At 37.8% G+C, this 25,719-nt stretch overlaps 2 protein-coding genes across 5 annotated transcripts in view; one reads left to right on the top strand and one right to left on the bottom strand.

Moving 5' to 3' along the window:
- ARFIP1 (ARF interacting protein 1) overlaps nt 1-12,047 on the bottom strand; it is a 135,375-nt gene extending 123,328 nt beyond the window's left edge. For 3 of the 4 annotated variants that reach the window (XM_060012165.1, XM_060012168.1, XM_060012167.1), the window contains exon 1: nt 11,800-12,047. The gene's annotated coding sequence lies outside the window, so the exon portion shown is untranslated. Of the gene's footprint in view, nt 1-11,567; nt 11,679-11,799 lie in introns of those variants that run through there. The other variant, XM_060012166.1, reaches the window with a different exon arrangement.
- A 7,789-nt stretch (nt 12,048-19,836) lies between these two features.
- TIGD4 (tigger transposable element derived 4) lies at nt 19,837-23,874 on the top strand. The gene is made up of 2 exons (XM_060011648.1): nt 19,837-20,109; nt 20,262-23,874. Exon 2 carries the CDS (start codon nt 20,810-20,812, stop codon nt 22,346-22,348), a length of 1,539 nt encoding a protein of 512 aa, XP_059867631.1. The 5' UTR covers nt 19,837-20,109; nt 20,262-20,809; the 3' UTR covers nt 22,349-23,874.
- Nucleotides 23,875-25,719: the final 1,845 nt, after the last annotated feature.

The following is a 25,719-nucleotide window of genomic DNA, read 5'->3' as shown; positions in this document are numbered from 1 at the left end:
ATGTTAAGGCAGTTCATTCTAGCTGTCTTCTACTTTCTTGTGAAATAGTAGTTATCATCTGCTCCCCTGTATTCATCAGTAGCGCCAATTAGCAAAATATATCATTATCATCCAGCTCAAGAAAAGACCAAATGATAGCTTTAGAATGGGGCTGGTCACCAGGAAGACCAAGCCATGATTAGAAGTTTGGAACTTTCAGAGGTGAAAGGGGCTAGAGGAGTTAATAACTGATAATGCGTCAGTGAGGAAGCCTTCACAAAAATCCCCGAACTATGGGGTTTGGAGAAATTCTGTGGTGAACACATCCATGTCCTGGGATCATGGAACACCCCAACTCACAGGGACAGAAGCTCCTGTACTCAGAATGCTTCCAGATCTTGCCCAATGTCCTTTCCATCTGGCTATCTATCCTGTATCCTTTATCATATCCTTTACTATATAATAAACCGATAAGTATTAAAAAAAAAAAAAAAAGACCAAATAACTCCAAGCAGATTGGGAAACAGGGAATCGAATTTCTGAGAATTACGGAGTCAGGTACTAAGTCTGTGTTTTATTCATATTATTTAAATGCTCTTACCTTCACATTTTTTAAAAGTTCATTTGTTCATAACTTTAATAATGGACACACATAGGGAATGACAACAAGATTTAAAGTTAATGACTTACTCACTGAACTTACTGTGATAATCACTTCATGACGTATGTAAATCAAATCATTATGCTGTACACCTTAAATTTGTATGTGCTATATGTCAATCATATCTCAATAAAACTGGAAGAAAAGAAAAACTTATAATTATGGGAAACCAAAAAAAAAAGTTAATGACTTGCAGAATGTGCTGTTTAAGATATATGTGTTCTGATCTTTACACGAATTTAAAGTTATCTTTAAATTTGTCTTCAAAATAAAATGATAAATCATTATTACAAAACTGCCATCAATGTTGAGGCTTCACAGACTGGTTTATACTTGAGGCCAAATATGCCTCAAGTCATCTCTGGGGCTCTACTTCCATAAATCAGCCAGGGGTATTCATTAACTAATGAGTGTAAGAACCAATGACCAATAAAGTGAATTACTAATTAACATTTGTAAAAAAAAAAGTATAACTAATATTACCTGAGGTTTATAATTTATCCAACTTTTTGGAGTTGTTTTTGATTTATTATCAAAATCACATTTTGTTTTCTATAAACTGAATAGACTAGATCTATTCAGTTTATAGAGGGAAACTATATAAGAACTTTAACCAGAATTTAATGAGGGAGAATTTTATATCCTACAACTGTTAAGTGCATTTAACGTCTTTCCAAGGACCCAGGAAAGAGAGGGCAGGAGGTAAGAGACTTGCCAGGATCCTAGAAGATAAGAAGAAACAAAATACTCCATGGATACCAGAAAAGAAAAAACTGCATTTACAATCTCCATGAGTTAAAGATTCAGAATTATAATACTAAAGGATGAACGTTGAATAGAAATTATAACATGAGCACATTTCAAATTAAGGTACTCACATACCACAGGGGATCTGAAATGGTATGCTCAAGGCACAGGAGAGCAGATACAAACAGGATAAACAGAGCACATCATAGTGGAATGAGAATTTACACTTCTTCTAAATGAAAATAAGTATGCTGTTATGGAATCTAAAACAAAATTCACTTGAATAAAAGACACATAAGCCGTCTAAGAAATTTCTTGAATTTTTATGATGAAATATGAATCTCCACAGGAATATCTGAAGAGTTATTCTTTCTAGGGGTACTTCAGTAAAAAAGTTGGAGAAGTACTATAAATAACTTTGATGTATGGGAGTAAGGAGCTCTGACTGGAACTCAAGGACAATGCTAGGGAGGTAAATACAGAAAACTGAGGGCAAAAAGTAGCAAAACTTGGGCTTGCTTTGGTCTGAACTTGCTTAGCTTCTCTAGACTGGGTATATTACTGATTTCAGAGACTGGTTAGAGATTAAAGAAAATGGCTCTATTTCTTTCACTCAAATATGTCTATCTTTTCTTGCTCATAGATAAACAGGAAGAGAATGGTAAGATTTGTTTTAATTTCATAATTCAATATTAATTTTCAAGTTGAACTGACTTGTTTACAGTAAAAAATTTAGAGTTAAAATACATAGTGACTACATTAAATAACTATATATGCTGAGTGAAAAGTAGTATCCAAAATACATTAGTTTTCTGTTTTGGTCAAAACAATTTAAAATAGTGGGGTTTTTTTATGATGGTAGTTTCCTTAACATGGAGGAAAGATCCTTTTCCCTATTGTCAATGCAAATGATACTAAACTGAAAATGGTTTACCACACAATATGTTCAAAGTATATTACATTTTCTTTCATAAGTAGAATAATCAAGAGTAAGATAAAGAATCATCCACATTATACTGCTGTCTTTATGTCAACAACTATCTGGTATCTGTAAAAGCTATTTTGTTAGATACTCCTAAATCCTTTTAGACAGTGATAAATTAAGTTCACGTTGCTCATTAAGATAAACACATCAGCCTAGATAATTCAAAAGTAGAAAGCTCTGACAAAAAAAGGTTAATTCTCAATTATATGCAGTAATGAGAAACAATTTAAAAATCAAGAGATATTCAACTATTCTCATCCTCACCATTATACCACCTTCTAACCAAGTGACAAAATTAACAGTTTGGAGAAGTCTTTTTATTTTCCCCATTCAGATTGTGTTACAGAGAAACTAATGAGAAGTAAAATGATAAGACTCTCAAAACTAAATTACTCCCTGAAAAGAAAACTAGCTGTAAATAAACTCTAAATTATTCAGGGTACTGTGGCCTCGTTCTTCACAAACGGCTAGCTAAGGTCCAGAACATCAGCAATGAAGCCAACCAAGAGAACTGGAGAGTTACTTTAAAATTCTGTATTAATTCCCAAAACCATATAAAATAAACCCCTCAATATTCTCAGGTAATTTTTTCAATGGGAAAAAGCTCAGAGGAAATAATCTAAGAAGACAGCTTAATAATATAGATAGTTACACACAGAAATATTTATAGATATGTGTACATACATGAGTTAGTGTATGTTTCCTAGAAGCAACTCCAGCAACAATGAGCACACATAGTGCCCAGATCTTGGTTTCTAATACCATTCTCCAATAAAGGGAACCAGTGCTCCTTGGAGAAATGGCTGATTCTAGGACTGAGGCAGGATTACATACAAGATGAGCCTGGAGTATCTTGTAGTGCTGGAAAGTAAGAACATGCTGTAAAAAAAACCCACCATAACAGAACAACAAAAGCTCAAAAGAATATAGGAACCAACTGAAAGAGCTTCCAAAGCTGGAACAATTTGAGCAATAAAATAAATACTGGATTATAATGCAAAGTATAAAATAAATAACCATGAGTCAATGCTGATATAAATAAATGACTGAATAAATTAATAAATGGGAGAGAAGAGGCAAATCTCCCTTGCAGAAGAATTCCAAAAAATTTATGTACACACTCCACTGTTACGGAGGTAGAACATAATTCCCCACACATTAAGTGTGCACTTCACATAATGACTTTCTTCTAAAAAGTACAATATGAAAAGGGAGGAGAGGAAAAGTAACTTTACAAGGTACAAACTTGACAAACACTGTCTTAAGCCAGGTGATCAAGGTTAACATCAACAGTGGTAAGGCATATTGATAGCATTTACTCTTGATATACGATCAAGAATGGCACTTTACCTCTGTTCCTTTCTCCCTAAAACACATTACCCAGCCTAACCATGAGAAAAGAATCAGCCAAATCCCAACTGAGGGACATTCTACAAAACACCTGACCAGCAATCCTCAAAACTATCAACTTGTCATTAAAAATGAGGAGTCCGAGAAACTGTTAAAGCTAAGAGGACACATGATAACCAGGATTTATTCCTGCATAGAATCCTGGTATAGAAAAAGGTCATTAGGAGAAAACTGAGGCAATCTGAACATATGTTATCTAATAATGTATAAATACTGGTTCATGAACTGTGACAAATGTACCATACTAATGTAATATGTTAATAATGTGGGAAACTGGACATGGTGTATATAGGAATCTGTATACTATCTCTACAGTAATTCTGTAAATCTAAAATGATTCTAAAATAAGAGTTTATTATAAAATAATCTAAGAATACTTTGCTATATTATTTTATAATTATTGTTTTTAATAATTAATATTAATAATATAAATTTATATTATTAAAATATTTCATTCTTTTACATGTATGCATCCCAATGTTCATTGCAGCACTATTTACAATAGCCAGGACATGGAAGCAACCTAAATGCCCATCAACAGATGAATGGATAAAGAAGATGTGGTACATATATACAATGGAATATTACTCAGCCATAAAAAGGAATGAAATCGGGTCATTTGTAGAGACATGGATGGACCTAGAGTCTATCATACAGAGTGAAGTAAGTCAGAAAGTGAAAAACAAATATCGTATATTAACACATGTATGTGGAGTCTAGAAAAATGGTACAGATGAACCTATCTGCATGGCAAGAATAGAGATGCAGACGTAGAGAAGGGATGTGTGTACATGGAGGTGGGGAAGGGGTGTGTGGGATGAACTGGGAGATTGGGATTGATATATATACACTATCATGTGTAAAACGGATGGCTAGTGGGAACCTGCTGTATAGCGCAGGGAGCTCAGTTCAGTGCTCTGTGGTGACTTAGATGGGCGGGATGGAGGGGGGAGGGAGGTCCAAGAGGGAGGGGATATATGTATACATATAGCTGATTCACTTTGTTGTACAGCAGGAACTGACACAACATTGTGAAGCAACTATACCCCAATAAAAAAGAAAAAAATTTATTTTCATGCACTTGGAAAAAACAGCGTAACTGGAAGTTTAACTAATATATTTATAAATATTTATATTTAAAATCCTATATGGCAAAACTCCATGAACTGAAATCTGTAATACTATCAACTTGGAAATTCAATCAATATTTAGGTATCAGGCACTGGCCTAGGTCCTTGGGAGTCAATAATGAGCCAAAAAAGAAAATAAGATGTGGTCCCTATCTGCATGGATATGACGGTAGCGGAAGAGAAAGACAATCATACAGTCACACATATAAATGTAAACGGCAACTGTGGAAAACGTATGACATTACTACCTCATCTGGGAGGTCAGGATATTTCCTCAAGAAGCAAAACTTCAGTTGAGGTGTGAAGGATAGCTAAGAGCCAACGAGTGAAATGGAAGAAAAGAAAGAGTGGTAAAGACAGGGAGAAAAGCATGTGCAAAAGCCATGTAATGCAAGGAGCAAGACAAGTACAAAGGGAGAAACGAAAGCCAGCATGGGTGAAATGGAGAGTTAAGCAGAACATGATAAAAAATAAGGCTGGACCATTGTGAAGGAGTTTTGTTTTTATCCTAAAAGCAATGAGAAGCCATAGAAAGACTGGTGAAGAGGAGGGAAGAGTGACAATCAAACGTGTGTTTCAAAATAAATCACTGTGCCTTCAGGATGGATACTGGATTAGAGAGGGGTTGAAACAGAAGTGGGTAGACAAGAATGAAGGCTGCTGTAGAAATTTCAGGCAAGATGATGGTAACAAACTAAAGTGGTGGTAGTGGAAATGGGAACTAGTTGACAGATTTAAGAGGTATTTAGAAAGTAACATTAATAAAACTTGTTGACAGACTAGACGTATAAGGGAGAGGGAGATATTAAGCATCACTCCTACTGTCCTGTATTTTCCAACTGGAAAAATAATGGAGTCATTCACTGAAATAAAAAGCAAAGAAAGAGGACCAACATTTTGGGGGGTTTTGGGAGTGAGGGAAAAATCAGTTTAGTTTTAGACCTTGTATTTGCGATATCTCTAATATATGCAAGAGAGGTGCCAACTGGAAAGCAAAATATATAGATCTAGAGCTCAGACGAGATAGAAAACACTCACGTCCTTAGAAAAGCTGACATCTTTATCCTAGTAAAACAGCTAACTATAATTGCCAAATATCCAAGAAAAACGTTAGACTTTGACCATCTGTATTTAGTTAAAACAAAAAGCTGAGACAAAACATGGTAGTAATATTTCATCAACTACAACAAAAACGGCTAGGCACCATGCGGAACACAGAGTTTTAAAAATCTTGTTTCAACAGTATATTTATTATGTCACTAATCATACAGTATTTTAAAGTTTTAGCAGGGCTGGCCAATGTCCTTGGAAATATTCAATACCTGCACTAGTCAGTAAAGTAGCCACTAGCCACATGTGGCTACTGAGCACTTGATATGTGACTGGTTTGACTGAGGAACTGAATTTTTATCCTATTTTATCTCAACTAATTTAAATAGTCACATGTGGCTAGTGGCTACTCTATTGGACAGGTGCAGTTTAGAGCTTCCTTGTATGTTTCATCCAATCCCAAACAACCACCTTATGAATTAATTGAGAGCCAGTGTGGGGGATAGAGGGATTAAAGAAGTAGAAGCTTTCATTCAACCTGCTTATTGTATTATTTGAATTTTTATTTCAAGAATATATCTTACTTGTAAAATTTAAAATATTTTTAATTTTAAAATTAATTAAATGCTGCACAGAAAAATTAGGAAATACAGAAAGAGGAAAATGAAAATAATCTGTAAACCTCCTTTAAGAAATAATCTATAATTAACATTTAGCCATATATGAAGAGGATCTACATTTTTAACCCTTTTGTTAAAAGGCGCACCAATGGCCCAAGTTACTCTCTATGAGTTTTATCATATTTCTCTTCTACCCCATCCCCATCCCAAACACCTTGAGAATCCTACTAGAAAGCTATCATCTCTAGAACTCTACCTCAAGGCTGCCAAAAATAAACAATAGTCCTCTTGCTTATCTCCCTTTCACCACCATCACGACCACCCTCTGCCACCAGTGTCATATACTTTAAGTGGAACCCAATCTCTACCCCACAATATCATGGACTCATTAGTCACTATAGTGAAAAAGAGTACAAGCTTTGGAGTCAAGCAACTTTATGAGTCTGTGGTTCTCCTTTTACTATTTGGATGACCTTGGACTAATTACTTCTGCTGGTTTCTATACCTGTTTCTTCATTTGTTTATAGAAAATAACAGTACCTAATACACAGATAGCATCTATAAAGCATAATGCCTAGCCAGAGTAGCACTCGATAAATGACAACTATTACGGACTTCTATGTGCCTGGCGCTGCCCTAGATATTGAAAGGGAGAGCTCTGAAACAAAACAGAATCCCAGCCATCCTAGAGGTTACGTTACACTGGCTTAACCCCAGGGACTCTTTCCATCTGGGATGTGAATTCCTGATCCATCCCTTATTAGATGTGTGACCTTATGCAAAGTACTTCATCTAAAATCTAAATTTCTTCATTTCTAACACAGTAATGTTATCTGCTCTTACCTACTTGAGATGGCTGGAGTAAAAATAAAATGAGAATATATGGGAAAATGCTTTGTAAATTATTATATGCTAAATAAAAAGAAGGTATTAAAGAGTAACATATTCCTTCTCTCTTGGACAAAGCTTTCCAATCAATATGCCAAGAATGGATTACAGGGACTTCCCTAGTGGGAAGGCAGGGGACACAGGTTCGAGTCCTGGTCCAGGAAAATCCCAATCTTAGTTGTTGCTCCGTGGCAACTAAGACCTCTTAGTTGCCGCACAGCAACTAAGCCCATGCACCACAACTACTGAGCCTGCGCTCTAGAGACCGTTAGCCACAACTACTGAGCTCACGTGCCACAACTACTGAAGCCTGTGCGCCTAGAGCCCATGCTTTACAACAAGAGAAGACACCGCAATGAGAAGCCCGCGCACCACAATGAAGCATAGTCCCCATTCACTGAAACTAGAGAAAGTCCATGCGCAGCAATGAAAGACCCAGTGCAGCCAAAAATAAATAAATTTTTAAAAAAAGAATGGATTACAGATGTGCTGAAAATATTGACACCCCCTCTCCCTGGCCCCCTCGGCCTACAGGGAGCTGGGGAATCTGCCATACAAATAATCATTTTTATGTGTGCCATGATGCAGAAGTTTGGAAACTTTGCTCTAACACACTATCTCATGTCGGCAGACACTGGAGATGGCCAAATGACTCCCTCCTCTGGATAATTTAGGTCTCACCACCAACTCTGTTATTCTTATGATCCTGCTTCAAAGACAGTGATGTCACAGTTCTCCAAAGGATCAAGCCCGAACATCAAGGAGCTGCTAGTCCAATGCCATCATGCATATACAAAAAATGAAACAAAATAAAAACTCTCAGGTGACAATATGGCAAAGATGTTACCATACTTTCACAAAAGATTTGAGCAACTTCCAGCAATATCTGCCTAGAACCATCTTAAGACAAAAGTTTAGAAGTAATGGAAGAGAGGGAAATAGGGATGGAGGGAAGATGAAAGAGAAAATAAACAAAGAGAAAAAGAAAATGTAGACTTTTGTCTTGTAGAAAATAGCTGAGAATCCGTAAGAGCTAATCACTGGCTTCCATGACTGCCTAAAGCTAATCTAGAGACTAAAGAGAATAAGATTATTTTCAGGTTCCTTTGTTTTATAGTCTTTTTCATACTTCCTAGAATTAATGCTGGTGTATATCTGACTTTTAGACTGTTATGGTCCCTACGTCATCATCATCCATATTTTGTGGGACTGCTGTTTCCAATCTGCACATATATTGTTAGTTTCTCATCCACAGCCATATTATCTTAAATTCCCTATTAAATTTACTCCTTCCTCCATCCTGAATTTATTCCTTACCCCATCCCAAGGTTATCATTCTGGAATGTATTTATACCTCCAGACTCGTTTACAATGCCAAGTCTATTACTTAAAACCTTTATTTTCACATTTTCCACTCCTCATATGTCATCATACATACACACAAACACACACACACACACACTCACTCACTCACACACACACACACACACACACACCCGACAAACACATACACAGATTTATATCCGCCCTGTGGGAAAACTATCAAATAACACTCCATAGGCCTCCTCCGAATTCATTTCTTTTTGTCATACTTTTTGGTGTGATATTCAACCAGGTGTTCAACTACTGAAGATTAATAAAGGAAAAGACCTTCTTTACTTAATGTCTGATAGAAAATCAGGTGAGATACCCCAACACATGCCAATAAAAGATGTAAAGAAAATATGGTAGAAGCAGCCTAGAGTAGTAGTTAAGAGCTCACAGTCTGGATTCAGATAACCTAGGTTCGATCCTGGCCTGACCAGTGAATTCTGAGCAGATTACTTCAGCTTCAGTTAATCATTTAGTTTCAATTTCTTCATCTACAAAAATGAAAAATTTAGCCACTTTATAAGGTTGCTGTGAGGGTTGGATGACATAATCATATTAAGCACTTAGCATAATGCCTGGCACACAGTAAACAAACAAGTGTTAATTGTTGTTATGGTGTCAGATATAATCAATCTTCTGACTTTGTCATTACCTTAGAAGGAAACTAATTTAGCATAATTGACTCTTTATAAACTTATGTTTTCTGCCCCCCAAAGTGAGGATGCTAGACAGAGGGAAAATTATTTTGTGCGCAGAATACACTGGTTACTCCATATAGACTATGATGAGCTGTATAGGTCTCTTCAAGTTCTAACATTCTATGAAACAGGTGTCAAATATTTTAGAACGTCAACCCTTGATCAACAAACACTTTACCATCAAATCCGTAAGTTCAAATATGCGCTCTAAACTTACATTAAGTTTGGAAGGATACTAACTTAGTCACAAAAGAGAACGATCATTAAATTCCTAATATAGAGGTAATATGGAGGGAAAGGAGATGTCGAGATGAGCAGCAACATGCCAAAGGCTTACAGATCACACCACTGAAGCATCATTTGCCCTTCTGAACAAAGCCGAAGCCCAAAGTAGATGCCTCAAGTGAAAAACAAGAAAATGAAAACAAAGTACACTTGAAATTTAAACTTTTACTCTGAACTGTACCCAGTAGGTTGGTGATATTAAATATGTATAAAATAATAATAAATGTATCAATTTATAAATCCACTGGATCGCCACAACATTGGCCACAAATACTTATCCCTAAAGAGAAACCTCGAAACCACAAATCAGGAACTAAATAAAGAGGCGGTCTTACTTCCTTCTCTAGGTCTAGGAAGAAATTTAGAAACACTGAAGTTTTGAAGTAGCTAGAGATTTCATCACTATAAAGCTGGAATCTCTGCATTCTACTCTCCTTGGTGCCCAAACTAGCTATGTACAGTTTGAAAAAGTAGTAGCTCCACAAAAAAAGTTTTCATTAACTTCAAGACACTGTCTAAGGAGCAGCTTTTAATCTACCTGGAGGTTATATATCTCCTTTGAGAATCTGATAAAAAGAATGGACATTCTCCCCAGAAAGGAGAAAATGCACTGAAAACAAAACTGTGCACTTAATTTCAGGGGTGGGGATGAGGAAGTCCCCTGAAAGTCACTGACCACTAGACCACAGTCCCCAAAGGCATGACCCAGGATTAAGGCAAACTAATTTATCAATTTGAAATGGAATGAAAGTAACTGAGACCGAGATTTTAATCCAGAAAATAAAACAAGATTAGAAATATTTTGTTTTCTCAGCTAATGAGTGTTAGACGTGGTGGCTGGGAGAGGGTGTTGGTCATGTTGAGTGGGGAAAACAAAAAAACACAGGACTAACAAAAGAAAAGTGGAATTAAAACAGTGACATGTAGTCTGTTGCATTCACTCTGAGACAGCAGCAATAAAATGGCCAATTCCTGCTGCCTTAACAAGGAACGATTTAAGGTAACCAATTCTGGTGCACATTCCCACGCCAGTGAAGTTAATTAAATGGCAAATGTGAACACACACCTGCCACACTTGCAGGTGAAAGCACAAGTTTAACCAAAGTCCTGCAAATCTTCCATTTTTTCCTTAAGAACCGACTGAGAGAAATTATATGCTTTAATCTAGGAGAAAAAAGGAAGGGAGGGGGCCAGAAATCCTCAAACGTGATGGCTAAAGGATCTGCAGGAAGTGTTAACTACAAACCTTTTGAGATCAAAGGGCTCAAGAGGGAGATGAGAATAAAACAAGGGAAGTAATAATAAAATAAAGTAAAAGGGAAAAGCGTCTAGAAACTGTTCTTAAAACAAAACAAAAACCTCTTTCCTGTTTCCTAGACACGTAAACAGTAGTAACTTGGCAAAGAGGAACGGATGAGACGACGGCACAACTTCCTTCCCAAACTCCAGCATTCCTTGGACGTCCTCGCAAGCAGTCAGGCTTGGGACATGTCACAGGCAAGGCTCCTCCCTGCACCACTGCCCGAGGAACTTCTCGCAGGGACTATCGCTATCTCCCTTCCTCTCACTGCGGGAGAGGAGAAATAGGGGATGCACGGAAAGGAGAGCAATGAAGGCTGGACACCAAACCTGAAGGTGGCCCGCTCCGAGGCTTAGTCGAGAAAGACCTGGATCCTTCAACCCCTTTCTCCGCTCAATACATGCAAAACCGGGAGGGTGCCGCCCTGGGAGGGCCAGTCTTACCTCTTCACCCGGATGTTTCGGGGGTACACTCAGGGGGGGACAGGAGGAACGAAGGGACAGAAACCCAAGGCCGAATGCCTGGACAGAGAGAGATGGCACACACAGACTAAGGACATAAGTGCCCTGTGGAAGTCCGGAACTGCGAGCTCCAGAGGCAACGTGTCCAGCCCCGCCAACCACCTCCGAGAAGCATTCCCCCGCCTCTTTCCCAGCCGGCCAGCTCCGCCCTCACCTGTCTGCAGGGAAGCCGGCAGCTCGCACGTCGAGGATTATCCCTGCCTCTGCTCTCCGGAGTCGCCTCAGCCCTGGCAAGAAGTGAGCGGAAACGCGACCCGGGCCTTTTCCTTCTTCCCCTTCTCCCACGCACCTAGGCTCCTCGGGGGCGGGGAACAACAGCGGCTGTCACAGCCTCACACTGACCAACCGCCGAGGACACTCAGACCGGCAGCAGCTCCACCAGGCCTACAGCTCCAACACCGAGAGCAGCGGAGCCGGAAGTGAGGGGACCGGAAGTAGCGTTGTCCGTAGCCCTGGACGGCCTCTCTCTCCCTCAGTCTGGCCGACCCAGCCACGTCTCGATGGTGCCAGCGCGCTTCCCCCTCCGCCCCCTCCGCCCCACTCCAGGAGGCGGGCCCCGCCCCTCCCGCTGCGGCCCCTAGCAACCACATCCGGGACTCAGCCGGCGCCGTTGCCCGGGTAATTTTCTGGCTGCGGCTAGATTGCTGGGGGGGCTGTGAGCGCGGGTCCAGATGCACCTGCCAGAGCTGGGGGCTTGCCGAAGGGCGCGCTGGCCTGGTCTTGAGTGGTCGGAGGTCCAGGAGCCCTCGGCATCCTTTTCTCACCCACACACCCCAGCCTCACGTATTAGGCGTCCCCCCAACAGACGGTGAGCCGGTGGCGGGAGGGTGGAGGTGGACGTAGCTCACCGCCTCGCAATCACAGGAGAGCCAAGCTTCTTTCTCAGCTGCCAGAGAGCACGTAGAAGGTTATTTAAGCCCCGTGGGAGGTGGGAGGGTGGAGGGAATGCGGGGTTTAGGGAGCAGACGGGATGCGGGCGCCTCACTCTCTTTCCCCAGTGCCTGGAAAGCCACCCTCTGGCCACGTCGCTCACGCCCACCCGCTTCAGGAAGACCAGACCTCCTCGCCCGGCACCCCTGAGTTCTTATGATTTGCTCTATCTTTGTGATCACCTTCTGCTCTGCTCGCTCGCAGACAGTGGGTCCATGATACTGTTCTTTCCTGTTACTGTTTATCCAGAGGACTGATTTCTGCTTTCTTTGCTCGCCCCGTTACTTAAGTAGATCACTGCCCTGTCTACAGAAACCGACGAACAGTCCTTCTCTAAGATCCCTTTGTAGTTTCCTAAGTGGAGGCCCCAATCTGTACTTCGGATATTCTCGCTGTCCCCAGCACCGTATGGCTCTGCAGTGGTGCTAGACAAACCTGAAGCTCAGTTGCATACAGTACCTACCGGTGATCCAGCCGAGCGCATCTCCCTTCAAGGTTTCGGACTCCGCTTTTACTTTGACAGCCTTGGGTGCTCATTTTCACCACCATTTCACTTGCAGGAATGCCAAAGGCAACAGTGCACTCCGTGGGACCTACCCCTCTTTAGACCATAATTCTCACCTGCCTTGTCACATTAGTTGACAAGACATTTTTAATGACTAAGTGCCCGAAGGCAGAACTCTGCTTCTCCAAATTTGTAGGGAGTTTCAGCGTAGTGAACTGTACATCCCTGTACAGATAATCTTTCCCATATCTGTGAAGAGTAGATACCCGTGACACCACCAATATTTCAAAAGTAAATAACAATATTTATTGTCTGAAATCTCCAGGACACCTTCTCTGACAAAAACCGTAACATAAATCTGTGGTTAAAGGGCCCTTATCTTAAATGGGTGAATATATATGCCGATTCATTTAACTTAAGTTCTACAGTTTACTGTGGATTTTCCTGTTCAAAGCCATCCTGTTAGGCTTCTCAATTATAAGAAAAGGATTCCAATCTAGGATAATTACTGCTCTTATTATATAGCAACAGAATGGAACTTAGTAGTAGATGGAAAACAGTGAAAGTCTATGCACTTTCTTTGGGAAAAAGGAAGTAGTAGCCATTATTCTTGGGTTTGGGGAAAATTTTTCATACTAACTCAAAGACTATTTTAAACCTAACCTTGCTTAGATGGAGACTTTTTTCATCTCTCTCTCTCTCTCTCTCTCTCTCTCTCTCTATCTCTATCTCCCCCTCTCCCTACAGCTTGGGGAATTCTGCCTGCCCATTCTCCTTAGGAAGAACAGAAGATTACTACTTTTCTTTTAATTGCCATTGTGTTTGGAGAAGTAAGACAAAAAGGGAATAGCTGCCTGTCACATATGCTTATGACATGGGGCTTATCTACTCATTTACCTTTGCACTGCTATTGGCTATTATTCAGCTTTAGAAAAATCAGGTACCATTTATTCACTTGGCCTGTGGGAAACTGTGGCAGCCTATCTTTTATTTATTGATCGGGAAGGAAAGGAGGCAACGGGTTAAAGGATATTGTTACTTTTCCTTTCTGAGTGAATTAAATGTGCATGCAACCTTTTCTCTTTGCTTTAGATGTTGAATATTGTATTCTGCTTATCAATATCTCCTTGGAAGAAGAAGGTACTAGTTTTCTAGGGGAATTCTGGTAGTGTCACAGTAATTTTGTCACTGTTTATTGACAGCTTCCTTTTCATGAAGAGATATTTAGTTACTGATTGCACAGTGTAATTCTCTGGAAATAAACCCTTTATTAGGGGGTACTGATTAATGGAACATTTAAACAAACCCATGTATAGTAGAATGAGTAGAACATCAGAGTAGAAATTGTTTTAACTAAAAGAAAAGAAACTATTCATAATTCCATTTTCTGGAGTTAACATTCAACATTTTGGTCAGTATCTTTTTTTTCTGTGAGTATTTTTTTCTTCATTTATTTAACAGATCGTTTTTAAGAACTTACTGTTTCCTGGGCACTAAACACTGTAGGAATAGCCATGAGCCTTTGCCCTCATGTAACTTTCAGTGTATGTTGTATTTGTTGGCATACAGTGGTTGCTTTTTCCACTTAATATATTATGGAATTTCCATTTGGAAATTCCAATTTCCAATGGAAATTCCATTCCATTAAATATTCTCCTTCAGTGACTTCCATATCCTGGCTATTGTAAATAATGCTGCTATCAACATTGGGGTGTGTGTATCTTTTCATATGAATGTTTTTGTTTTCTTCAGATATATATCCAGCACTGGAATTGCTGGGTCATATGATAGCTCTGTTTCTAGTTTTCTGAGGAACCTCAATACTGTTTTCCACATTGGTTGCATCAATTTACATTCCCATCAACAGTGTACAATAGTATTTTAGCATATAGATATTCCTTAATTTATTTATCTAATCCTTTTTGTTACACATTTGGATTATTTTTAGTTTTGTCTGTAATTATAAAACAACAACATGAGGAACAGTCTTGTGTGAGTTCTTAGATGACTTCCAATGACGTTCACCTTGTATAATTCCCTCCTCTGTGCACATGATAGGATATCATTCCTATGATTATATTATATTACATACAAAACGAATCTTGCAGATGTAATTTAGGTTACTAATCAGTTGACTTTGAGTTACTCAAAAGGAAGATAATCTGGGTGGTCCTAAACTGACTACATGAGCCTTATATTTTATTTTATTTTATTGAAGTATAGTTGATTTACAATATTATATTAGTTTCATATGTACAACATAGTGATTCAATATTTCTATAGATTATACTCCATTTAAAGTTATTAGAAAATAATAGCTACATTTCCCTGTGCTGTACAATATATCCTTGTTGATTATTTATTTTATAAATAGTAGTTTGTATCTCTTAATCCCATACCCCTATCTTGCCCCTCCTCCTTTCCCTCTTCTCAGTGGTAGTTACTAGTTTGTTCTCTATATCTGTGAGTCTGTTTCTGTTTTGTTATATACATTCCTTTGTTTTATTTTTTGGATTCCACATAAAAGTGATATCATAGATTATTTATCTTTCTCTGTCTGACTTATTTCACAAAGCATAATACCCTCTAGGTCCATCCACATTATTGCAAATGGCAGGGTTTCATTCTTTTTTAGGGCTGAGTAATATTCCATTGTATATTTATACCACATCTTTATCCATTCACCTGTTGATGGACACTTAGGTTGCTTCCGTATCCTGGCTATTGTAAATAATGCTGCTATCAACATTGGGGTGTGTGTATCTTTTCATATGAATGTTTTTGTTTTCTTCAGATATATATCCAGCACTGGAATTGCTGGGTCATATGATAGCTCTGTTTCTAGTTTTCTGAGGAACCTCAATACTGTTTTCCACATTGGTTGCATCAATTTACATTCCCACCAACAGTGTACAAAGTTTCCCTTTTATCCATATCCTCGCCAACATTTTTTATTATTTTTGATGATAGCCATTCTGACAGGTGTGATGTGGTATCTCATTGTGGTTTTAATTTGCATTTCCCTGAATATTAGTGATGTTGAGCATCTTTTCATGTGCCTGTTGGACATCTGTGTATCTTCTTTGGAAAAATGTCTAATTAGGTCTTCTGCCTATTTCTAATTGGGTTGTTTGTTTTTTGATATTGAGTTAATGGGCTGTTTATGTATTTTGGATATTAACCTCTTCTTGGTCACATCATTTGCAAATATTTCCTCCCATTCAATAAGTTGTCTTTTCATTCTGTGTATGGTTTCCTTTGCTGTCCAAAAACTTTTAAGTTTAATTAGGTTACATGAAACTTAAAAGCAGAGCGTTTTCTCCTGCTGGTGGCAGCAGAGGAAATTAGAGAGGTTTGAAGCATGAAAGAGATTTGACATGAGGAAGGCTCTCTGTTGCTGAAATAAAGAGGTCCACAGGCAAGTACCTGAGGGAGGCTTCCAAGAGGTGAGAGCAGTCTCTGCTCACAGGCAACAAAAAACCCAGGGACTTCAGCCCTACAACCACAGAAGTTGAATTCTGCAAATAACCTGAATGAATTTGGAAACAGATTCTCCTCCAGCCTCTAGATAAGAGCCCAGTCTGACTGACATCTTGATTTCTGCCCTGTAAGACCTGAAGCAGCGGACTTAGTTAAGCCCACCTGGACTTCTGGCTACAGACTGTAAGATAATAAATGGGTGTTGGTTTAAGCCATTAAATATGTGTTAATTTGTTACACAGCAATAGAAAATAAATATATTTTGTAAGCTAGATTATTTTTACATCTACAATTTTTGGGGGAGGGGATAAAATCCTCAGTATGGACTTGTGGGATAAAACCTATGCACATTTTTAAGGTTGTTTTTAATTAATTAATTTATTTTTATTTATTTATTTTTGGCTGCATTGGGTCTTCGTTGCTGTGCGTGGGCTTTCTCTAGTTGTGGCGAGCAGGGGCTACTCTTCGTTGCAGTGTAGGGGCTTCTCGTTGCAGTGGCTTCTCTTGTTGTGGAGCACGGGCTCTAGGCACGCAGACTTCAGTAGTTGTGGCTCACAGGCTCTAGAGTGCAGGCTCAGTAGTTGTGGCGCACGGACTTAGTTGCTCCGCAGAATGTGGGAGCTTCCCAGACCGGGGCTTGAACCCGTGTCCCCTGCATTGGCAGGCAGATTCTTAACCACTGCGCCCCCAGGGAAGCCCCTTTTTTAAGGTTTTTGTACTGTATTGCTAATTTGCCCTCCATAAGCTTTGTACCAATTTATTTAACATAGGTTCCTAGCAACCTATGTTACTGCATCCTGGCAAACACTAGATACTGCTGTTCTGGTAAATAAAAGCAAAAACAAAAAGGTATCTCCTGTTTTGAAGGAAGATTTACATTTCTCATATTACTGACCATTGTTTTCTTCATTTGGAATTCAGTTGGTAAGTCTTTTTTAGTGAATTGCCTGTTCTTAGTCGTTAGCTAGCTTTACTGTTGACATAGAGAAGGTTGTTCCTAACATGTAGTACAGCATTTCTCTTGTAATATTTTCAAGGGGTAGAATGATTAATTGAGAGAATGATTAATTAATTGATAGAATGAATATTCTAAGAAATATTAGCTGCTGCCATCACTCCCTGCAAAAAAAATATCCCAGCCATTGTACTGTGGGAGAATGGAAAATGTCAGCTTCGTTAATCAGGCAGTATTGGTGCCTTATTCTTTGCTGGGGAAAAAGTTTAGCATGTCTGGTTTGTCATTAGAAGTGTGGTTGTTTCAGGAATAAAGATATATTGCATCTTACCGTGGAAAATTGTAGATTTGACTACTGTTCAAGAAGGAAAAATATACTGTTAACTTCAGAAAAAAACTATCTTCCTAAACAAACATATCACTATTTTCAGTTTGATCAAGATAATCAGTAATCTCTGATGTGTATATTATATTGCTTTATTTGGGATGGGGTAAGGGAGAAAATTCAAGTCACTTTTCTGTAATCCTTGTTATTTGAGATGATAGGGTTTATTTCTGACAAATGAAATAAGGCAGAAGGGAAAAAAGGAAGGAAAGAAGAAAAGAGGAAGAAAGGAAAGAACAGAAAGAAGAAAGAGATTCCCTCTTTCTTTTGGAGAGTAGTTTTGCTTGATTTTTCTTAAGAAATTCGTTCTTGCTACCTACATTTCTGAAGATTGGTGTCTTCCTAATGAGAGCAAGATATTTTTAATTTTTTATTTTGAAATAATGGTAGATTTATAGGAAATTGCAGAAAAATATACAGGGAGGTCCCATATATGAGTAAGATTTTTTTTTTTAGTTGAATGGTCAAATCTTATTTACTTAGAAAGGTCAGACCACCCTAACAGTTGGATATGGAATGTGGTTGCTATTTGTGTCCACAGAATTCATAATGGCTACTCTCCTATGGAGGCCTGATATTGCTTCTTGGGGTGCGGGGTAGGTTTGGATAGGCATTGGAAATGCTGAGTTGGCTTGGTGCTGAGAGCATAGACTGTGCCCCTGTTAGAGGAGCCACACCATGTAATTCAAGGACACTGTAATATAGTGAAAAGAATGTAGACTTGACATTAGAAAGCCTGGATTCTGGACTGCATTCAACCACATTATAACTGTATGAGCTTTGAATCCACTTTTACCTCCCTCCCGCATTGTTTGGAATACAGGAAATAAAGCAGTTTAGAAACTAACACTCTAGGCTCTCATAATTATTTTTAAGACCTTTTTTTTGCAATAACAGCAACAACGAAAACTCCTTTACTGGTTGTGTTTCCTATAATAAAAATTACGTCTTTGATTTTGATGACAAAGGCAGAGGAATTTTAACAAAGTTTTGTGCAAAAAAAAAAAAAAAAATGCATGTGTCATCTTGAAACCTCGGAGGACAGAGAAAAATTACAGGAATGGAGTGCCCACACTCTCACAGGGAAGTAACACGGGTTCATCAAATTAGCTTGTTTCCTTGGCCTGCAGGAGGCCCAAAGACTGTGGTTTCCGGTAGGGGAGATGCTACCTGGGAAGGTAGAGGCGAGCCCACCTGGGGCCCTGTGACTGTTCTCACAGTACTATTTGGCTTAAGAAGAGCTCTGCTTTCAGTATATGTTTTAGGTGGAATTCTTGCTTCTATTCGAAGTACGATTTCATTAAATCTCTGAATTTTTTAGATTGACACAGATGAAAGGAACATTAGAGAGAAGACAATGATGCTAAGATCATCAAACATTTATTGAACACTCTGTAAGGTGCAAAATACTGTGCTAAGTGCTTTACAGCATCTCACTGAATGTTCAATTACCCCACGAGGTACGTGCTGTAGTTACCCTTATTTTACCAATAAGGGTGCCAAGGCTTCAGATGGTTAAATAAACTACCCAGGATCACATTCAGTACTAAATGGCAGAGTCACTTGTCAATTCGGGTGTGTCTGGCACCAAAGCCCATCTCCTTACACTGTGATAAGCCCTTTATTTTACAGATAAAGAAGTGGAAGTCCTGAGAGGTTAAGACCATGGTCACTCTCACTCTAACTCTTTGTCTAGGTCTTTTTCTGCATTATATCTTCTCAGTAATTTGTTTATTCCTATGCATTTTGTCAAGTATTTTTGGCCTTTGTGCATCCAGCTAATGTGTCCAATTGATTTAAAGTTACTAGATTTTTAAGCATTTAGATAGAATAAGATTTCAATTTTTAAAATTTGTAATGGAATCCCTTGGTTTGATTTTTAGTGAAGGATTTTGTACCAGACTCCTATAAAAGAGACACTGTCTCCCATGTGCTATTAAAAGTTGGACCTTGTGACCACTGTCTGACTGTGTTTTTCTTTTAGAGAAGTCAGAGGGAGCAGTGTGTGACTTCATGGAAAAAATAGCCACCAAAGATCTATCCAGCAGCATTTTTAGTTCTTTAATTTTGGTAAGCTCACACTTTCAAAACAGATTAAATTTGTCCGATTTATTTCAGAAGTATATATTACAAAGCATTCAACGGCAAGTGAGAATTCAAAGTCTCAGAGCAGAGCTAGAGAGCTTTTCACAGAGACACCATTTAGGAGGTAAGCATTTCTCCTGGAAGCTTTAGTTATTGTATTTTTAGAAATATGTTCCCATTCTTTTCATTATTATCAAAAGCATAACTAATTAGTATAAATATCTTTTGATATTCAGTTGACATATCATTGTTAAAATTGTTTTTTTTTTTTAATAGTTCAAGAGATGGAGGATATCGTCAAGTCCTAGAAGGGTTCTACCATTTTCTTCTCCATCCTAAAGAGACTTGGAAATTAATGGGTAACATTTTGCATGAAATTACTGGATGCTTTTCTTCTTATCTCTGAGGCCTTCTGTGGAGAATTAAGAGGAGGTTGAATGCACGCATGGATAAAATGGATCATCTTAAAGGATTGACGTTCCAAAAATACATCAGCAGGACTGGACAGGTTTGACATAATGAGATTTCTATTTTAGCTTGACTTCTGGAACTCCGAATAAACTATAAACTGAGCTACACAAGGTCCTGGGGAGGAAGTTTCTCTTCTAAAATATTCTAGCTGCAGATAACATTTTTCTTATTCGGATCCTTTGAGGAAATTATTTACTCATCCATTTTCTGAGGAGTACGACTATTAGACACTTACCGACTTTTAATACATGAAGTGGAATAGAAAGCAGCAACTTGTATCATACTGGAAAATAAATTTTCATCAAGAAACAGACCCAGAAAGAGAAGACACCTCTACATAAGCACGGGGTGAGATGGCAGAGGCTCCTGTGGATGCCTCAACTCTGCCCGTAACTGTGAAGAAAAAGAAAAGTCTATCCATTGAAGAAAAGATCGACATCATAAATGCAGTAGAAAGTGGTAAGAAAAAAGCAGAGATTGCAGCTGAATATGGAATAAAGAAAAATTCATTGTCTTCTATTATGAAGAATAAAGACAAGGTTCTAGAAGCCTTTGAATCTCTGAGATTTGATCCAAAGAGAAAAAGACTGAGAACTGCTTTTTACACAGATCTGGAAGAGGCACTAATGAGGTGGTATCGAATCGCCCAGTGTCTGAATGTACCAGTTAATGGTCCAATGTTGCGTCTAAAAGCTAATGATTTTGCCCAGAAACTGGGACATAATGATTTTAAGTGCAGCAATGGTTGGCTGGATCGCTTTAAATCCAGGTATGGTTTAGTATTCAGAGCTCAACCTGTAGAAGCTACAGGTGTATCAGTAGACCCTTCAGATGTCTGGCACCAAAACATACTTCCTTATTATTTAAATGATTATCATCCTAAAAATGTTTTTAATGTAAAAGAGACTGGGCTGCTTTATCGAATGTTGCCTACAAATACATTTGCATTTAAAGGAGAAACATGCTCAATTGGCAAGTTATGCAAAGACAGAATAACTCTGGTGGTTGGGACAAACATGGACGGCTCTGAGAAGCTTCCTTTGCTTATCATTGGAAAGAACAGAAATCCACATTGTTTCAAAGGCGTAAAATCATTGCCTGTGTATTATGAAGCTAACAAAATGGCACGGATGACCTCAGTTGTATTTGAACAATGGATGCGGAAGCTTGATGAGAAATTTCAAGCCCAGCAAAGAAGAGTGGTGATTTTTGTTGAATCGTTTCCTGCACATCCAGAGGTAAAAAACCTAAAATCCATTGAGTTAGCGTTCTTTCCGTCTTGTTTATCTTCCAAACTTATAGCCATGAAACAAGGTGTTATTAAAAGCCTTAAAATCAAATATCGACATTGTCTCATTAAGAAATTTTTAAGCTCTGTTGAAGGCAGCAAAGAATTTATGTTTTCCCTGCTAGATGCAGTTGATACCTTGCATCTCTGTTGGAGGGCTGTCACCCCAGAGACTATTGTTAAGAGCTATGAAGAGGCAGGATTCAAATCTCAAAAGGGAGAAAGTGACAAGACAAATGCAGAGACGGACACTGGTCTTGATTTGGTTGTCCATGCCCAGGCGGCAGGAGTGGAATTTCCTGAAGGCTTATCCATAGAAGAGTATGCTGCCCTGGATGATGATTTAGAGACATGTGAAGCAGCACCAAGTGACGATGCTGTATGGACCAAAGAAAGTAAAGCAGATGAAACTGGATTTTATACTTCTGATGAAGAGGATGATGGTGGATCTCTGGGAACCGAACTCCCTTTACCATCAAAAAATGTGGCAATAACCGCTTTAGATACTCTGAAAAGTTTTCTTAGAAGTCAAGATATGAATGATGAGCTTCATAATTCTTTAGCAGACCTTGAAATTTTTATTAACTCTTTATCATGTAAGTAATTATTTATTGTACACCATCTGAAGATAATAGCTTTTTGTAATACATTTTACTATTTAAGGTATGTAAAGGGAAAATACTACTTAAACCTAAAAAATGAAAAACTAGTGATCTTTGGTTTAATTGCAAATGTCTTTAGTCTGAAGAGCAAAGTTCCCTAGGTAGATTAAATAATGAGTAAGTAAATGAAAAATATGAATTTCAATTTAGTAAGGTTTGGGGGAGCAGAAAATGAATTTCAGAGGCCTTGTACTTGAAACATACAGCATATATGTCAAAAATAAAAAGAATTCTCCAGCTGTTTGATTCATACAGGTTGAACTGGTGATTGCTATTTTCTGGGTTTTTTTAAGTTCAGGTCATGTTCTAGGATATTTTAATTTATCTACCTCATCTAAGAAACAAAATATCTATCGGTTAGATATTTAGTTTTATGAACATATATATTCTAACTAGACTTAAATATTGAGTGTTAATTTTAAATTATTTTTCTCATAACTAGCTAATCGTCCTAATAAAAACTATGAAAAATTACTGAAAATAAAATCTGACCCAATTATATACCGATATGATTAAAAATGTGTCTAACTTTCAAGTTATTTCTATATAAGATCAAATAAAAGACTATGACCTTATCAGATTTTTCTAATCATCTATAACCAGAAGGTGATATGGGTTCTTCCTAAATATTTGTATGTATATGTGTGTGTTTAAATAGAAAAGTACATTATTGAAACATGTATTAAACTCTTACAATATTTATATTTTAATAAGATTACTCTTAGAAAGTAAATATGAATATACATATGCAGTTACTAAAAAAGAAAATGTCTTACGTAGTTCTTAGATAGTTTTCCGATTTTAAGAGCTGAAACTTTTAATCTGTAATGTTGAATTTTTTGGATTTTACTTAATTTTATTTTCAGAAAAAACTGTTCTTTCAGCATATTTTGATGTTTGTTTTTTTTTTTCAAATCCAGTGGGTAACATTTTGGATTAGCTTTCTGTTTGGGGAAGTTTTGTCTTCAGGATGTTTTAAAATGTTGTATGAAATTATTTATATTCCATCCATAAAATAGTCTTTAACCAACAGAAAAATATAACAATGTGTCAGACTTTTCTGTTGTTAAATTTTAAATACTACGTTTATTTAACTTATTACATCTAATTTAGTGTTCCCTTTGAAAAGTATTTTGAAAAAGTATAAAACATTATACAGATGATTTTTATTCTGAATTATCATTAATCTGCCAACACAAGACACATTTGGAAGGAAATATTTATAGAAAGTATTTTTATTTTCCACTGTTGATTTACTTTGCTTTTGAGATTTAGTTACAGTAAGGCTTAAAAATATATCAATGTTAAGAAAGTTTCTTTTAGAGTGAAATACGGATTATTTAAATTTAATTAAAAGCATTTTTATTAATGATTTGATTTAAAATTTTAAAGTGGTGGAATCATGGACTTAAATCATGGACGTTGATCTCTCTTAAGAGCCCCACCTGTAACCAAAGTACTTGGTGTATACTGAGCCCTCAATAAATTTTTTCTCTTTCTTTCTTTACTTCATACCATTTTGATATCAAATATTTTATTTAATCATTCCAGATATTTTATGACATAAGAATTATTATCTCCATTTTTACAGATGAGGAAATTAAAACCTGGAAAGATGACTTGGTTAAAATCTCAGGACCAAAACTAAAATGCAGTAGTTCCCCATCACCTCGTCCTGTGTTCTTCTAACTATATACCACAATACTAATTTTCTATACTCTATAAAAGAAAATTCTGTTGTTTTTTTTCCCTTGAGTTTAGGGCCCCGAGGTCAAAGTATTTCAGAAAATACCCTGCCTGGATCTTTGCTGATAGCTGTATTCATTAACATCTCTCCTGAGAACATTGTTGCTAATGAAGTACCAGGACCTTTTGATTTGGTAGTTCTGTACCACTTTAACACAGAGGTTCCAGTGGAGTTCTAATGAAAATATTTAGAACAACTTTAATATTCCCAAAGTGTTGAAAGTACCTACTCTTTTTTCCTCTGTATGACATCATCCATTTTCTACTTCTGGGGCATAATAAATCTAAAGGTGATAAAATAAGACAAGGCTCCTATAAAGAATAAGCAAAAGATGCCTGCAGATTTAAATTCAAAGATAACTTGTAAGTTGTTGATGACGTGCATGCTTCTGTGTAGTTTACAAGATATATAGATTTAAATCATTCTCAGAACAAAAGTTTTAAAAAGTCACTTTTCCTAAGACAGTCACTACTGCTTGCCTCACTCCTGATGTATCTTCTCTATACACAGTCAGTACAAAGTTGGGACTAAATGTCACTTGCCTTTTCAAAGAACTTGATTTACAATTCACTCATTTTTCAATTAAATGTGGCATTATTTTCATTATTCTTCCTTATAAATTCCTACTGTTTCAACAGTGTTTTTGCCTGTTTCTACTTCATCAAGCAACAAATCTTGTGTTGAATTTGGGACATGGTTTCACTCCACTAGTAAGAGGATAAAGCAGGACAATGAGTAAATCAAGGCCTGTGGGTTTCATGTTACTTGCCTGGCTTCTTATTTGGACCTAATATCAAATGTTAAACCTCCCTCTTAGTGTATACAAAGCAGTATAATTGGAAGGGGGAGTAAAGTAGGAGAGGAAGAGTCGAAGGAGAGCTTGCCATGCAGACATGTCAGATGTCAAGAGAAGCCCTCTCGATCACTGGCCCAGCAGGGGCATGGTAGAGACAGGCAGATAGAGGTTTGCCTCTAGGAAAGACAACACCACACATCTGCCCAGAGGTTCAGAGTCCAGTGGTGGGCTGGATCTTTGGGGGCACTAAAAGCTACTTGGACCGAGGACAGAGTGGTATAAGGCAGCCAGACAGCTACCCTAGCTGCTGAGAGAAGATCCCATGAGAGAAAGGCCTAGGTTAGGGGCCACGATATGCATACAATTAAGTTCTCAGAAAACATTTCATTCGCTGGAATATATTAAATCTGGCCCTAGTTCTATGCTACCTTGCGAAAGACATTTCATTTCTCTGAATCTCAGTTTCCTCCATCCATAAAATGAGACTGACACTTCATTTGAATTTATTTTGAAGATGAAAGAAAAATTTGCATGTGAATGCCTTTAGCAAACTCTGAAGTGTTCCAGAACTATAGAGAATGACCAGAAAGGTGCCTCTATGTTGCTACTCCCAGATATGCTCAAGTATTAGTATTGTGGTCGCTAAACACCACTGACAGTTTTCTCATTGAGATTCTTCTGTGCAGTAAAACAGAAAAGCCAACACTTCTAGAAATACGCAATTCATCTGTAGAAATAAAAAAATTATTTCCTTTTTGAATGAGGGAATA

Source organism: Delphinus delphis, chromosome 5, assembly GCF_949987515.2.
Source record: "Delphinus delphis chromosome 5, mDelDel1.2, whole genome shotgun sequence".
Classification (NCBI taxonomy): Eukaryota; Metazoa; Chordata; class Mammalia; order Artiodactyla; family Delphinidae; genus Delphinus; species Delphinus delphis.
Note: the sequence above shows the minus strand (reverse complement) of the source record. Positions and strands in the feature narration are given on the sequence as shown.